The sequence below is a fragment of the Nestor notabilis genome, unplaced genomic scaffold, assembly GCF_000696875.1.
Source record: "Nestor notabilis isolate BGI_N333 unplaced genomic scaffold, ASM69687v1 scaffold4522, whole genome shotgun sequence".
Lineage (NCBI taxonomy): Eukaryota > Metazoa > Chordata > Aves > Psittaciformes > Psittacidae > Nestor > Nestor notabilis.
In genome coordinates, this window is record NW_009918672.1 from 65,401 (window position 1) to 83,570 (window position 18,170).

At 38.5% G+C, this 18,170-nt stretch overlaps 1 protein-coding gene across 1 annotated transcript in view; it reads right to left on the reverse strand.

Moving 5' to 3' along the window:
* The window catches only part of SULF1 (sulfatase 1), a 120,557-nt gene that overhangs the window by 61,434 nt on the left and 40,953 nt on the right, over positions 1-18,170 (reverse strand). Inside the window, exons 5-6 of the mRNA XM_010009837.1 lie at positions 1,074-1,233; positions 518-752 (exon numbers count right to left, since the gene is read on the reverse strand). Of these exons, the coding sequence (XP_010008139.1) occupies positions 518-689 (172 nt within the window). The 5' untranslated portion in view covers positions 690-752; positions 1,074-1,233. The remainder of the gene's footprint in view (positions 1-517; positions 753-1,073; positions 1,234-18,170) is intronic.

Sequence of the window (18,170 nt, forward strand, 5' to 3'; positions counted from 1 at the left end):
AAAAGCAGATGGATTTTAAACAGTTTAATAATTTATGGAAAAGGTAAGCATATGTCCTGAAACCAGACCAGTTTGTCTGTGTGCATAAACAACTCAGAAGACATACAATCATGTGACAGATATGTAGAGAATACAAATACTCACCTATACCGCTCTGAGGGAAGGGTTAACCTTGTAAAGCTCAATTTTTGAAATGCTATAGAAAGCCAGAAAGTGAAAAAGAGTTTTTGATGCAAGTTTTTCACCTGTATATCCTTGCATGTATTATTAAATCCTTTTATGGTGGTGATTAAAGCCTTCCTTTGTGGATTTTGATAAGCATATATTTCGTAAAGTTTTTAATTAAATGTGATGAATGTTATTGAATTAAATTAGTTAACTCATTTTCCAAACTTGCCCCACACTCTGATATTGTTCCAGGACCAATATGTTCTCTGAATTTAAAGTAGTTTCTGCTTCGCAGAAATTACTGAAAGACACATGATGAATGAAGGAGCAAATAACAATTATTTCTCACCTAGCTCCACATCTTGATCATCTGTGAGTACAAGGATGATATTTGGTCTGATATTTTTTCTCTCCTGCAGCACACGTCCTCTGAACCTTGGGGACTTGACGGTGGAACAGTGACTTCTTAGCAGTTCAGTACTGAGCACTGCCAAGATGAGTGCAAACCAGGAAGACTTCATAGTAGCTCCAGTATTTCAATGAAAAGACTGATCCAGAAGTGCCTGAGCTCTAGTTTTCAAGACCTGCAGGGAGGAAAAGAGATTCTGTTCAAGCAATAAATAAACTTTAAGTCACACAGTGAAAGGATGACACTTAGGAAGCCAAGCCTGAAACATACTATTTAACAAGATTATAAGCCATATTGTTGAATAAGAGCTCTATTCTGTCATTCTCTAAGAATAAATTCGGTCATTCCGCAACTATGCTTTCCCAAGTAATTTTTGCTTGAAGTCATGCTACTGCCTGCATTTTGTATAGGCATGACTTCTAGTATACTCTTCACAGTGCTGCTTCTCCTACACCCCACGCTTCTTTTTATGCAGCTTGTTCCTTATATTCAGTACCTGGGTGCAGCAAAAAATTGCTGGGATGTAGACGTGTTCAGAACATCTGTAGGAGGAGCCCTGTAAGAAGGAGAAGGCAGAAGGCTTGTCAGTCAAAGACCTTAGTACTGTGGCTGTGCTTCAGTCTCCAGAACTGTTCACTACAGCTTCTTTTTCTGCCCTGAAAGGAAAGAGTAGAGAAAATTTGCATTCTCCCCAGCTTCCCTACTTAATTCAATACCATACCTATGCAGTCGTTAGATGGCACCTTAGCTGTTAGAGATGAAGGACATGTATCTCACGCCATCAAACACAGGTACTTTTCCAATATTTATAGTCAGCCTGAGATTCCGAGAATAAGAGTTAATTCCATCATATGGCACGTGGTAGAGTGATAAACCTATTTTAGGTTAAATCACCTGGATGAGCAACTAAACCCTTACAAAGCAGAGGGGAGAGCATGGCTGTCTTTTGCAATCTGCATTTGATTACTACGTGAAAGTCATCTTCTCACTGACAAGAAAGCTCATATTAAATGACAGTCCAGCTGATCTTACCCAGCATTGTGAAAGAGCATAACTGTCCTCAGTCAATCAGCTACAGACCTGAGTGCCTCATCCATAATGCACAGTACCTCTGGCACAGCCTCATCCTCGACACTCCGCTTCCAGACTCGGCTTAGTACATTACCAGAACCCCCTCTCTGTACCTGTCAGTCAAACAGCCTTGCTTTTGTAAGACCTGATGCAAGCACAGAGGCTTGTCTTTGCTGCAGCAGATTTAAACCTGTGACTGAAAATGACTGATCTGTGTGGATAGGAGTAGGTAGCCACTTACGCTTTAACACGTTTGGCATTACTGAATGAAGCTTTGCAAAATCATCCTATTACACAAGGGAAGGAAGGGAATATCTGGAGACAGAAGGGGGTGGAAAAGAAACCTCAGAGTCATGCCTACTCCTTCCAGGGTATTGACCTGCCACATACGTTCCTTCTGGTTTTATTCTGCAGCTATGGATAAAGCACAGTGACATCTGTCAATAAAAAAACTCCAAACCACACACCCACCCAAACCTAAGAACATTCAAGAGGTCTGCCCAAAGGGAAGGCTGCATGGGAACTGGGGTGCACAGTATATTATTCGACTGGAGCATAATTCACCAGGAGATCTGCATGCACTCACACCTAAGACTTCACATTAGACATGCAACATGAGCTACAAACAGATTAATAAGTAGAAATAACTTAATGAGAGCAACAGAGAAGACAAAAAAGCCCTCATCACTCACCTAAAAATGAGTTAATAGGAAGGTGCTTTAAATTTCAGTGGAAGAAGCCAAAGGAGAGGGAGGGGATGGGACTTGGTGTTGGGCTGCTAGAAAAAGGATCGTGTTCTTGTTTTCACATACACCTTTTATTTTAAGCTTCACAAGCTAAACAGTTTCATGTTCCTCACTCTGGCAGGCTGTAATTACACCAGAAGAGTGTGAACATCTTTAAAAGGAATATCCAAGTGTCTGTGGCAAAGACATCTTGTCTTTCATTGTCTCTGCACCAACAGTCCAGCCTCCCACTTAACAGTAGAGTGCTGCAAAGCCAATACAGGGGATTGGCATTTAATGTTAAATATCATTGCAGTGATTGCACAACATTCAGATAAGTACACTGGAAGTCTGTAATTAGTCTGGACTGACTTTTAAAAATAGTTCAATTTCCATGTATTTGTTCTAAGTCACATAAAAGCCGACAAAAGCCACCAAGACCACAGTTACTGGAGAAGTCAGCCTTCTTCTGACAAACACCAGACACCACATGCTCTTGGTGTAACAGCAGAAATACAATTTCTCTAAATGTCTGATCTTTAAATAGCAAACCTTTGACTCACCTTACAAAGCATGAAAGGCTGCGTGAAGTGAGACTTGGTGTTTAGTTTCTTACCTCAGTTGTACCGTACAGCAAACCTTTTCAGACAATGTTGACCCAGAAAGCGCAGTCATCCTGACTGTGCTGAGCAAACATTGGCACCAAAGTGTTTGAATAATCCCCCAAGGACGAAACAGCAAGTTTCTGACAATTACACCTCAGTGATGATAAAATTTACACTAACCCAAATGAACATTAACAAGCATTCTTCATTTCATCCTCTTTGGGCTATACTAGTTAATTTTAAATCTTCCTTTTGCTTTAGCAAGTTAGGGCCACCTTAGACAAGTCTTTTCTAGGAAAAAGTGTGAAGGGTTTCTTTTTCAACTCTATTTTTTTTTCCCCTTGCTGGTCAAAGGAAAATATCACGACTGATCTACACATAGAAAATTAATTATCCAAGATTCATTGAATGGTTCTTGCACAAAAGCACAGTAATTCCACCTTTTCTTGCTCATAACTATTTCAGTTTTGCATATGACAAATCTTTATTAAAAGGTGACCTGTGGTAACATGCCCTTTTATAGTCTGTTTCCCAGTCCTAGAAGGAAATGAAGTAGAGAAAATTGTCAAAATACAGGCTTCATAGGGAAGACAAGGCTGCAATGTTTGTGTGGGATACTGGCTGCTAATCTGTAAGCGCCCCTGCAGACACTGTAATTGTCTCAAGAAATAGATGAAAATAGGAAAAATTCTAAAAGAAAGCTTTTCAAAACCACATGGAGAAATAAACTTAAAATTTTTGTGCAGTGCTCAGAAATCAAAGCAGGAAAAATCTATAAAATGCTTTTTGAGTGATGATCATAACTTCCATATATGATATTTAGAAAATTTAAGTGATATTTTCCCTATAGAACATACATATGACAACTGAAATGTAATCAGTAAATAAATGAAACCAGAGAAATCCAAATAAACTGTTTTTCCTCATCTGGATGTAATTTTTCATTCAGTCATTCTTTTTTATTTTTTCCCCCAGAGGCACAAATTCAAAGTTTGTACTCACCTTTCATGGGACAAAATCTGAAAACTTGGATCTTTGGTTGGTTCTATGCTGTTAGTATTATAAAAGGCAGTTCAACAACTCGTTGGCATGGAGAATTAATTACCCGTGAAACTTGAATTACATTGGCAGGGCACTGCAAAGAAGGGCTGCAGTGCCACTTCATGTGATGTGGCATAAAAACTAGGAGGACTTTATTTTTGGGTCTCTTAAGGGAATATCTTTCAGTGACCAGGAAGAAAAGAAAAAGGTAGAATAGTATTTTTTTAAACTATTCATAGATTTTATATCCATTTTGGCCAAGAAGTGTTTAGGATTTTCCAGTGCATTGGCTGAAAGTGTTTAATTTGGATCACAACAAAAGACAGATAGTTTTCAAAAAAAAGAATTTTCCCTTTGAAAATCCATTTTGTTTTCATGTCCACACTTTTTACTATGTTCACTTAAAGTGCCATTTTGTGTTTGGCCAAAAAGAATCTGTCCAGAATCATATACTTTGTTTATGAAACAGGACACTGAGTATCAACAAGTATATTCTATTATGAGCTTTAAAGGTGTATGAACTTCATATTTAATATTCTACAAATGTGGCTTCCACATACCCTTACACAGGAAATCTGGCTTACATGAACAGATTTCTTTCTTGTTTGTAAATCTGAAATCAAATAAGGGGATAATGAATAAGAACACTGGCTATGCAATGCCCCGCATTCATGGCCAAGTGATAACAAAGGGCAGACAACCTTGTCTTCTCTGCGCTACAGCTTTGGTGTTTTCTTTTGAGTATGATATTAAGGACATCACATTATCCAAAGTCATAGGTTAAGGCCCACGTTCTTCTGATGGCCATTCCTTAGAAACAAATACGGTCAACTGTGGACAATAAAGTAAACAGCAGTAAAAACAGTAATAAATAATAATAGTACTAGTAGTAATGTGGACTGTGATCGTGGAGCTTAAGCACCAGAAGTCTGGTTTCTGTTCCACTGATATTAGCAATACATGTGCCCAGTGAATTGAGAATGTAAGGTACCACAGGGATCCTAAATCAAGAAACTCCTAATGCAGTAGCAATTTTGTGGTTGTTTTATTCCTCATTACTATCCAGTATCCTACCAATTATTTCTCTGTACTTAGATTTCCCTGCCTCCAGAAATTGACATAACCGTGTATTATTAAGATATAGTCCACAAATGAACGTTTTGCTACTTAGGATGTTTCTAAGGTTTGCTGACAAGTGCTAGGAACTTGCATAAAGTTATATCAAAAGCACAGAAAAGAAGCAGAAGGCCTTGTCATTGCAAGTGATAAGTTGCCTCATTTCCTTCATGCAAAAATCATCTTGGATAATTTCTTCTTACAGGTTTCTCTGATAAATAAATGGATAAAACCTCTCAAACAAACAAAACGTCAGATATCAATCACTACAAGAAAATGAGCTTTCCTTCCTCACCCCAGGCAGAAGAGCATTATATTCCTATTCATTTTGCCTATGATCTGCTGACAGTTTTAGCATTAATGAACATTTTTTACAGAGATATGACCCTAGTCTTCTCCATTTCCTTAAAATCAGACTCTCCGCAAGAAAAGTAGAAAGGCAAAGGACAAGAAGAATTCTTATCATTCATAAACAGCAGAGTAGAGACTCTGCTGTTGACAAGGTTTTGTAATTTCCAGCATGATCTTGGGGGTTGGTCACATTGGTGAGCACCTTGTCAGCATCATTTCAAACATAACCAGTCTGCCTCTAATGCCAAAAAATCTCTATCACTGTCATCAAGTTAACTGGAGGTGGTTTCACACATCCATGCTCCTGCAAAGGTCACATTCTGTGGCATATGCCTACCATTTTCAGTTCCTTGCTTTAAAGTGAACTGTGTCCACCTAGCAATGCTCTGTACTCTGGAACATTTTGCATATGTGGAAACTCCAAAGCGAAAGGGAGAGAAAGGTGTTTTCTCAGCCACACACATATGGCTTCTGTGAACTTTTGATGTTTATGTCAATGGGCGGATGGAGCTTTCAAAGTCTCACATAGCCTATGCTAAATGAATTATAACAGGTATGTGGTTAGAGACCCAATAAAATTAGTAACTTCATGAGATTAGTAATTGCATGAAGATTGTGCAGATAGATTGAAATTACATACTAAAAGATCAGGGAGGTGAGATGTTCATCTGTCCAAAGCAACCTAGTGGTTCAGAAGTCTTAAATCTTTCCTTAAATCATATTGCCTTGACAACTAGAGTGTTGTAACACCCTACAACAACAATAACAACTCTCAAATTCTCTAATACAGTGACCACTTAAGTGGAAAAAGATGTTGAGAGATGACTGCTTAAAGTTTAGTAATGTTAATGCTCTTCTCACATCTTACACTTCTATCATGTATTTAAAAGGCAAACACTGCAATCAGACTACCAGGCATGACCGCGTAAATCTGCAGGTCAGTTTCCTGTGGGAATATCAAGCCTGCAGCCATGGGAAACACATTTACAGTACAGTTGAAGTCAGGAGAAAAGTAAGACCTACCATCTCTTCTTAAAGGTTAATCCCCTAATCTTAGTTGTAAAGTATAAGATTTACAGTGAACATAAAGATTGTAGTTCCTATTGGGGTCTAATCTAATAATTATCTATTGGCACACTTTACTAATCAATCAGTTATCTTCTCTCCTTCCAAATGTAATATGTGTATTATAATGATGTATCATCAATGCTACAGGCTAGATTAATTTAAAGTAACTATAATTTAAAATAATTGAAAGCAGAGAGAATCATAACCTTGTATTACGTTTTTATATTGTAATTTCACAAACAGTTACAGACAGGAAAGGAAAAAGCCTGCAGTGACTTGAAAGCATAATGCACACTTGCTAACCCACTTTTACAGCTTTGTACAGGTTAAGGAATACTCTTAATAAGCAAAAGTTTCCAACACTTCATATGTCAGAGTAAAACAACAAATTCCAATAACATTTTAAAAATACATAGCTGCAGAAGACATTATCTGTATTTGAGAAAAGGAAAATGTGTCCTTCATTTTAATGCTGTTATTATAGTTGAATAAAACATTAGAAATAATAAAAATAATGGTTTTTATATTAACTTCAAATCTGTGAAAGTTTTAAAAGAAAATTCCTGCATATTTTTCAGCATGCTGCTAAGTTACAAACTGCTAATAATATACAGTTACTTCAATTTATTTCTCACCATCTGATTTACTTTGTTTTAGAATTTCATATTTCAACACAGCCAAGAAGAGCACTTGTCATACAAAAGAGCCTGGTATAATTGAGCCAGATGACGTGCCCCACAAGTAAAATCAGCCATTCATGAAAGCTGGTCACCAGAGGCCATTTCAAACAATGCACATTTCAAAGTAATCTAAAGTAATCCCTTTTCTCTACTGATTTGGTTTCCAGGCAGTCTTAAGCACATGTGTGCAGCAAACAGGAGGCTTATTAAAACCTGATGTTATATTGGAAGTTATAATGCCATTGCCTTGTGATTGAATTCCATGTCTGTTAGCCTTCAAAGAGAGGAAAAAAAATCAATTAAATTTATATGCTTATTAAACATGAGTGTCATGATACATGCACTTTATTAGTACTTGCTAAATAATTAAGACTGGGAAAGATAATTAGTTGTGCACTAGGGTACAAACAAGCTTCTGATATCACATATTTTTTTATCTTTAAAGAAAGTGGCTTTCCAGCTACCAGGTAATATTATTGCTAAGAGACTCCAACTATTTTTCAAATATAAAGAATAAATTCTGTGCATGAAAGAATTGCAGGTAGCTTTAAAATTCCATTTTAAAACCACATATCTTTGCTATATCCCTGCTCACTTCAGCAGTATGGGGCATTATGAAAACATACCTTAGAATAACACAGTAAGTAGTCTTGCTGGGGAGATCATATCACAGAGGTGAACAACAGCAACACAGTTTGCACATTTCTTTAAGCTTCTATTTAAGCCCACCAGCTTTAGAAATGGTGCAAGAGCATAGATTTTCACATCTCCTTTAGATAAAGAACTCTTTCAATTTAAAAAGCTTCCTTCCTAGATATGTTTACTTCCCTTCAAAGTTCTGCAACTCTCTTTGAAAGAGGGATTTTTGATTTGTCATTTGGTAAACTTTTTTTTTTTTTCCCCCAAATAAATGGACATAATCAACTTGAATATGAATACAGCATCTTTAGCACAGAGTATCTACAGATCTATGTATATGGGAAAAGGCAGAGAGCATGTCCATTTCCTCATGGTAATGTACACATCTCCATTATCACAGGGAGAGATTAAGGTAGGTTGTGCCATCGTATGGGTGGGTGGTCTTTTGGTGGAAGCAGACCCTAATGCATGGCTCCTCTGGCCACTCTCCTTGCTGGCAGCACAGGGGAAGCATCAGGAGCTCATGAGGACCAGAGGAGTCTATCTATGTAAGGCCTGAAGCATGAGGAATTGGCACTATGAATCTATGTAAATGTCTGTACATAAACAGATAACAGCACCTGCACTCCTAGGAGAGGATCTCAGGTGTATTTTAAGCTGTAGTGCAGTGTATTCAAATGAGTTTTACTCCCAGTAAGTTCAAACTGACTTTAGTAGGATTTCTGAGATAGACCCAGTGGATCAGGTCCTGAATACTGCTTTTAAAGCAAGATCTTCCTTACTAGGTTACTTCTTTTTGTCAAGCAGCTTTTCCAGTCCTGGCACAGTATGAATTTTACCTTCACTGATATACATGTAAAAGTTCCTTGACAGATCAAGAAATGTGTTTTCAAATAAGTTCCTCCCTGACAAACCTGTGCTATAGAGAAACCAGTTTACTAATAATAGTAAACACACAGTCAGACCAAACAAAACAATCTGTTACAAAAAGCAGATGCTTCATATCCTTTTTCATAAAGACTAGTCATCACTGACCTGAGGCACTGCTGAGAAGCACATCACTTGCGATCAATCTTATTTTTAAGCGCCTTTGTAACCAGGAGGCCCGGAGTTCCCCAAACTGTTTTACCTGGGGGGGGGCACAAGGTACAGCCCCAGCCCACAAACACAGGGGACTTGTGTCTATCACAGCAATCCTTTCAGTCCTCTCACCTCCTGTTACCTTGCTGTCCCACAGTCCCCACTCAAGCACACAGTTGTGTATGGTTGTGGGGATTCCCAGTGACCTGTGACTGACCCACCATAAGGAAACTCAGAAAGTCATCTCCACATGGTCATGTCCTACCAGGTGAAAAAGGATTTGCACAGAAATGGCAGCAAATATGAGCAAGGAACACAAGTGATGGATTTACTGCCAAATCAGGTGTCCTAAGTTCTTACTTAGACCTTGATACATGTGCCTGCTGGATTCAACAGGACTGCTCAGCTTCTTAGAACAACCTCCTGCAGGCTCTTTGATACATCCCTTGTGCGAGGATACTTTAAGATCTTTGCTGAATATTTCAAGAAAAGCTAACAACATGAGGAAAGGCCAAAATATAAGAAGCATCTGGATACTGAATTTCATCTGAAAATTAATATTCCTATCAAAAAAGCCCAAAATCAGAGTCACCCTTCCCTGTTCAAGGACAGAATATACCATATATAGCTTATCTATCTGAGGAATACCAATTCTCTCAGCCTGAATTCTGGTAATCTGCTCTCAAAGAGCTGTTTGAAAATAATCTTCAGTCTGAGATCTAAGAGACTCAAGAAGGACTTGTTGAAATTATTCTGTGAAAAATTTTATCTCAGAAAACATTTTGAAAGGGGAGCACATATAAATACGCCACCAGAAAGGTTTTCTTCATCTTTCAAGCCCACATACAGGTACTTATAATTTCACCGTCCTAGCTTCTGTAGATGAGAGAGCAGTTTCAAAGCATGCAAGACAAAGCTGAATATATTCAAGCACACAGTTTTATTTACAGTGCATTTCTTACTAAGCAAAGTTCCTATTTAGCAATGAAGAGACATGATTTTATATCGTATTTATAAATGATATATATAACATAGCTAATTATCTGTAAGATAATTAATTGGAAGCCTGCTCATGAGCCAAGCTTCTACTAAGATGCCTGACACAACACATACTGAAATATTTTCTCTATCAGTGGTGGAGCAGGCAGTCCACCTTATATCCCAGTGCCTGACTGTGCATTATGCACAGAGAGGGAAGACAGGAATGGAAATTGGTAATCAATAGGTAGAAGCATCTGAATAATACAGCATGTATCAGGAATGCGAAGGAGCAGGATGTATCTGAAATCACTCCCACACAATGCAGAGGAGATAGAAAGGCAAAGAACAGAACTGTAGTGTTTTTCTTCATTTTGTGTAGGAAGGAATTTGGGAGGCATCCCAGTTTACAGTGATTATTGTGGGGAAACCACCACTGCTTGCTTTACTGGATGGGTTTGGTTTTTTTTTTTCCCCCAAATGTAGATGAGATGTTCTTATGTGAAAGGTGTCTCATAAACTGCATCAATGACTCAATTCAGGAATGCTTAGACCAACATATAGAGAATCCACTTCTTTGTCCATACCAGGCTCAGCTGTGAGGTCAGACCAGGCTGCTCAGGACTTTACCAAGGTTGAAAACTCCCAAGGATGGATACTGCCCAGATGCACTGGGGCCCTGTTCTACTGCTTGTCTGAGCTGAGGGTGAAATTTCCTTACATATGGTCTGAACCTTTTTGCCCACATTTATGTCTATTGCCTCTTGTCCTTCTGCCATTCATGACTGTCGAGAATGAGGCTTTATCTTCTCAATGACCTCCCTGTAGGCACTGAGGGACTGCTGTAAGACCTCCTAAAGCTGTCTCTGCTCCAGGCTGAACAACCCTACTCCCTAGACTCTTCACCCAAGACAAGGGTTCCAATCCCTATCCATCTTGATGGCCATCTGCTTATGTCTTTTCCATATTGGGGACCTAGAACTGAACATAGTATTTTAGATGCTATTTAGCAAGTGTTGAGTCAAATACATTTTCATATTTGTTTAAAGTGGTATTGCTATTAGGGAAAAGTGAGATGAACTAAGTGAAACAAAAATTTCACAGAGCCGTTCCTTGCAAAGTGAATGAATCAATGAAGATTTCCAAATAGCTGGAAGGACTGAAAACGTGATTTTTCTATTTCTGGTTATTTCTGAGCATTTTGTGGTATTCTCAGGACCAAAAATGGACAGTGCCAAAAAAATCCCACAAGTTTTGTTACAGTTACAGGCTGACCAGAATCCAGAAGGTAGCAATAGACTTGTGAACTATATCCTTAAGGGCACTGGCACCAAAGCAAGTTCTGGAACTCAGCATATAGTAGTATCACAGAGTAATGTCCATGCCTCTCACTGCCCACAAGTCTAAGACTATTCCTACTGACTTCTTGTTCCACTTATTTCATCAGTATACACAGTTTATAAGAGGCGTCTGACATTTGCCCCTCCCATTTGAAAGTCTTAAATGTTAAAGGCCAAATTCTGTTCCCCAGTCACAGGAATTAGACAAAATTTCAGGCTTTATCCAAAGTCCTTTGAACTGGGTAGAAGTCTTCCAGTTATTTCAGTGATCATTGCTTCAACAGAAACAAAAGCTTATTTAATTTTGTTTTGTTAATAGAGTGATTAAACCAGTCAGGATTTGGAAAAGAAGTGCAACTTTATATATGAGGGAAGAGAGATTTGAAATCCCATCTGTCCCAGGCCCCATGTAAATGTAAAGAGCACAGCTGGAATGAAACAAATGATCTGACTGGTTTCTGATGAGCTGGGTGGTGTACATGTTTCACACTAACCACACTGCACACTCATAATATAGGAGCTAATTCATCTGCCATGAATACATTCCTGTGTATGTTGTCTTTTAAAATAAACAAGCAAAAATGAGTAATTTATCAAGAGTTAAATGAATATTTTTCCAGAGGGACGCTTTCTGTCCCATATGGCTGATTTTAAAGTCTAAATGCAGGCAGCTTTTAAGCTACATCCTCTGTCTCACTATGTGAAACAGTTACTGCTTTAAAATATGGAATTTCAAATTTTTAGCACTGTCAACAAGTTCCAATTGTTCCTGAAAGTATCATTCAGGCTGCTTATTAGTTTCTTAGAAGACTAAAAAACTCTAAACACAGGCTGCAGACAGTGAATAATGATAATTTTCCGAAGCTTCTATTTACAATGGCACTGCATTTACAAAATGTGTTTATTTCTAGATCTAATTTAAGAAATTTCGATGGAAGGTTTATAACTACAATAAAGCAGTTTTAGAGGAAAAGACTACTGTGAAAAAAGGCAAATGATAACCAGTCCTTCATGCATTAACTTTTACAAATCCTTTTTATTTCTTAATATCTTAAAATCCTTCAAAATCCTACATTATTCTTGAAGATATTACTATGATCTATTAATGTATTTCCTAGAGTTTTTTTACACTGAGAATGAAGTTATCAACATGCATTTGTTCCTGCAGAAAGGCAGCTCTGATCATAAGCTCTTACTAATAGAAACTGAAGGTCACAGGTTTCTTAGACTAAGACAGCTTCCAGACAACTTCCCCCCAAAATTAGAGGTGCTTTCCATGGCTTACAGTGAAGAGCAAATAGTGCCTCTTGGACAGCAGATGCAGAAATTCCTAGCTCTTCTTAGCATGTCCTTTAAAACCAGCATGGTTTCAAGCAGATGAGGTACCCTAAATTCCCTCCCCTGGTTTGTGGGATGTGGCATGACAGCACCCATATAGCACATAGCATAACCTACTGCTTGGTCACCTGCTTGAGTTACCCTACCTTCTTGTTTTTTCCATTTTACTAGAAGGTCTTTATTACAATATTGAGTTACATATTTAGCTTTTCATGGAACAGAAATGCAAAGAGATATAGCAAAATGCCTGAGCGTTGGCATGTGTTTCCTATGTTCACTAACATAATTTTTATGTATCTGCAAATCAAATCCTCCTGTGTTTCGAGTGACACCTATAACCACATTTTCAGGGCACAGTATGGGCCCTGTAGCCATGGCCAGGAGCAGCCAGGCAGTGGTATGGGCCCATGGATGATGGCCTGGAAGGGAGTGGGGGATTTCAGGGAGAAGAAATGGGGCTCCTCCATCACTGTGTCATGGGTAGGTGACGGAGGAGCCCCAGGGGGCTGGAATGGGGTCCTGAGCCATAAGCCCCAGGGAGTGGGCAGAAGCAGGCAGGGCCAGCAGTACCTCATGGTCATGACATGCACAGGCAACAGCAGAATCAGTTGTAAATGACTGAAATAGTATCTATGCAGCTGAATGAGAGTCAAAATCCATTATCTCTAACTGCAGAAAGGTTCCTCTCAAAGCTGCAATGGACAAGCACCTTTCACAAGGCAACCATTAAGGATAAATCCACAGTTCTGTAGGGAAGGTTGTAAGCAACAACAAACAAAAATTGTGATACAGTAGAATGAAGCAGGTCACAGATCATCACCTTTACCAGTACAATAAAAATATAAATTGTGCTATCTTATATGGTTTAACATTGAGTTCAGCAGTCTATACAAAATATAAATCAACTGTTAATAGTCAAATGATACAGATTTTAGCTTACAAGTGAGGACACAGTGGGAAGGCAATTTTAGGAAGCAAACAACCATAACCAAATAGCAAAGAGCTTTTGCTAATACATTTTCTTTTTAGTGTGAAATTGCTTAAAACCAAGGCAGCTGATTGACTAGTGTGAATCACATGCATCTCCTAGACAGTGCAATGAATGTCACAAGTTAGCATCTAATACCTGCCTAAGGCTTACGGCTGAAAAACTACGCCTTCTGCCATATGTTATGGAGATATCCTGTTGAATAGGACTTTTGAACAAATTTTTGATGTGTCATTCTCTGTTCGTAAACTTTATGTTGGATATAAAACTTTCATCATTTTTTCCTGCTTTCTTACACAATGTCTTTATGTAAGTTTCTTGATCCACTGTGCAAAGAATTAGCTAATTGATTATCACTGGTATCAGCAAAATACCATTGAAACTAAAACATAGAAGGATCAGCTCAACTACTCTGAGTCCAGGCTGAGCTTCCTTCTTACTCCAAGACTTGAGGCTCAGATGAAAATCCTTAACTGTTCAACCTGAAAATAAATTTCAACAGAATTTCATGTTGTGGAAAGAAAAATAAACAAACAAACAACAACAAAAAAAAAAACCCACCACCCCTCCCCCCCAAAAAAACCCCCAACACTGGAAGGCTTTTGTTTTCATTGCAGTGTGAAATTAAAAGATCTGAACCCTTCAAAGCTTAACTGTCATCCTCTGTCCAGCTCTACCTTTAATGAAAGACATAGTTCAGGTCATACATTCCTATGATGAAATGACAACAGCTGGAAGTAAAAGACCTCCCTTAAAAGCCAGTAATATTATTACTAAGGATGTTATACTGTAAGGGCTTTCCAAATCCAACACCATTCTGTAATTTGTTATGGATGATGACTTGTCAAGCTAGACTGGACCAAGAGCTTTGATCCTTAATCACCCAGGTAAGCTTCCTTGAAGATGTATTCCTGACTTGTTTCCATTCATCAATCTTACATTTGAGGTAAGACTGTCTTACACTTAGTTCATCTCTTTACTTGTAAACTTACCGCACACTATTCAGAAATTATTTAAAAAATGATAAGCTGAGAATGTTGTATTTGGGTCAATGGTCAAAGTATAACCACGGTTTCACTTACTGGTCTGCATCGTAGGAATATCAGACAAAATGTATATCCTGGTTTTGGCTGGGATGGAGTTAATTTTCTTCCCAGCAGCTGGTGCAGTGCTGTGTTCTGGATTTAGTATGAGAATAATGTTGATAGCACACTGATGTTTTTAGTTGTTGCTAACCAGTGTTTATGCTAAGTAGTGTTTATACTAATTTTCAGCTTCTCATGCCCTGACAGTGAGAAGGCTGGAGGGGCACAAGGAGTTGGGAGGTGACACAGCTGGGACAGCTGACACCAACCAACCACAGGGATATTCCATACCGTATTAGACCTCATAGCAGCCTTCCAATATCTGAAGGGGGCCTACAAGGATGCTGGGGAAGGACACTTCGTTAGTGACTCTAGTGGTAGGACAAGGGGTAATGGCTTTAAACTTAAACAGGGGAACTTTAGGTTAGATATAAGGAAGAAGTGATTCAAAGTGAGGGTGGTGAGGCACTGGAATGGGTTGCCCAAGGAAGTTGTGAATGCTCCAACCCTGGAGGTGTTCAAGGCCAGGTTGGACAGAGCCTTGGGCGACATAGTTTAGTGTGTGGTGTCCCTGCTCATGGCAGGGGGGTTGGAACTAGATGATCTTAAGGTCCTTTCCAACCCAAACTATTCTATGATTCTATGATGTAATATTCAGTATATAAACAAGGAGGAAAAGGTGACCAGGGGCCACTGCCCAGGAACTGGCTAGTCATATGTTGGTAAGCAGTGAGCAATTGTATTGTACATCACTTGTTTTGTATATTCTAATTATTTTATTATTATTGTTATTATATTTCCTCTTTTTTAGCTTGCTTCCTTCCTTCCTTCCTTCCTTCCCTCCTTCCTTCCTTCCCTCCCTCCTTCCTTCCCTCCCTCCTTCCCTCCTTCCCTCCTTCCTTCCTTTCCTGTCCCATTACACTGTTTTTATCTCAGCCCATGAGTTTTCTCACTTTTATGCTTCTGATTCTTGATTCCTGATTATGCTTCTGGGGGGTGGAGGGAGTGAGCAAGCAGCTGGGTGTTGCTTAGTTGTTGGCTGGGGTTAAACCACAACACTGTATTTCTTCAGAAATGTATAGTGCTTGTTACATTAGGAGCTAAATTATAGAACTGGAAAAGATTTACTCATGTTTAGCTATTAATAAAAAAATTTCAGACTGGTTCATGTTACAGTCTTCATCTGTGTTATGATTCTCTGCCATATGTAAATATGAATCATTCTATATTTAAATGTTCCTGAACACCATTGCCTTTTCTCTCTTTGAAGACAGAGGGCATTTAAATTGCATAATCTATAGGGCATTCAAACTTCAGAAATGACAATACCAGTGGGGACTAAAATATGACGTATTTGTTGCTGCTGTTGTGGACTATCATGGCATATGAATCATCTGTTAAGTAGGCATGTCATCCATTGCAGCAAGTGGAGCACATCTTGAACAACTGTAAGTCAGCAGAGTTGTGCCAGTGGACGAACTTGCTGAGCCCATGGTCAGGCTATTGTTATTAACCTGATGCTTTGTTCACAGGTCCTAGATCACATGCTACTGCAGAAAAAAAGTCCTCGCAACATGCTTGTGCCTCAGTGAACAGCACTTGCTGGCATTCAAGCAGTAGTCACCATCTGTTGTTGATGTTTTGGTTCATTACTGGCACAGACACAGGTAAGATGTTCTTTTCTATCCATCATTACTAGAATTGATTTTGAATGTATCTAACAATATCAGCTCACATCTGAACCTAATTTTTGCTCAAGCACCTTTCTTCTGCCCTAGCAGCAGGAAAGGAGCTTAAAATAACTGACAACGTAGAGGCAAGCTTCCTTACCAGAAAGGAAGCCATATTGCAGATGGGAGGAACCAGAAATTACTAGTCAAGTGAAAATATTTTCCCAAGTCTTTTCAGTGTAAAATGCTGGAACTTCAGTTAAAGGAAACTTTTATGGTCTTGTAATCAAAGTTTTCTCTAGTCCCACTGCTATTACTGCTGTTGTCACCTGTGCTGCTGCTGAAGTATCTCCCTCCCACTTCTGGAAATTATTATGTATCTTGCAATAGGCAGTGGTTATGGTTAATGTATTATTCTTACTAACTGGCCTTCTAGAATAAGATATTGACAGTTGAAGATAGGATACAGCCATTAAAAAGGCACGCAGCCATCCTTATTTACAAATCTTTTCTGAACTCCACAATTTTTCTCTGATGCTCAGCGATTACACATTCAGTGAATATTTCCTGCCTTTTCACTTCATCCAAGAATATCACATAGTGTAAGCACATCAAAGCTGTTGGCTATAAGGAATTAGCAAGTGATCACCCTGTGGAGGGTCTCTCAGTCTATGAATACTACTAATAAGGGAATAAGTATGAGAGTTTCCTCAATGTGTAATTGCTTACTCTTCATCTCAGCAGGTTTTTCTTTACTTAATCATCAGCAAAATAACCCATGTAAATCACAAAATAGTCTAGTTGTTTGATCATTCCCTTTCTTTGTGTTAGCCCTTTGATATTTAACCTCCCATTTTAGTCAGCTTTACAGGGATGTTTTCCAGAGAAACAGTATGTCTCATTTGGTGCTAAATTAATCATTTGATGAGAACATGTATGTTGCTAGGCTGACAGTAAGTGTCTGCATATGAAAGCAGGCCCAGCTGTAGGCCACAATGAGTTCCTTCTGCAACAGACCAAGAGCCCTTCATCTTTATTGACCTAGGGAGCAGGTCAGATATGATGGCTGCTGTAACAAAGACATTTCTTGAATACAAAAATGCCTTTGCAGTCACACCAGCTAATCAGTCTGAAAATCTCCATTTTATTTGGCTTTAAAATACTTCAAGATAACAGCACAATACGGCTGACATGCTAGAAGAAAGGCTAATACTTAATCTTTTCCAAGCCATGACAGACATGCAAATTAACATCTGACTGGAGATGGTAAGCCTTTTGGCAAACTCTAAGTATCTTTTCACCTACTAACTGTGATTATGATGATAACCATTCTATGATTCTATGAACTAAAGCAACAACTAACTCCAGAAGAAAGTAACTTCACCAGGTAGATAAAACACTTGCATCTTTATTATTACAAAAATAAAGTCTTTGCCGTAAGCAATGGGATATGTTGTCCCTGCTTTGCTCTGCAAATATTTTTCTTTTCTCCCAACTTCTAAGAGAGTAAGTGAACTGTATGCTAACTATAGCACATTTAGCTGTTATTTTCTAAGATCAAGCAGATGGTAGTGAACTGTGTGCAAGAGGATGCTGAAAAGTAGTAACTTAGGATCCACATGGATTCAGTTCTAAGGCCACCATGATGGAAAATTAATATTCTTACAAATATGTGTATGTGTTACGTAAGAGGTAAAACCTTAATACTCAAAATAACTTAAATGACAATTTCAAGAGAAGGAAAACCTAACAGAATGAATATTCTTCTCAACAGGATAAACTCCTACCCACAGAGGTAAACATTCTGTAAAACTGCTC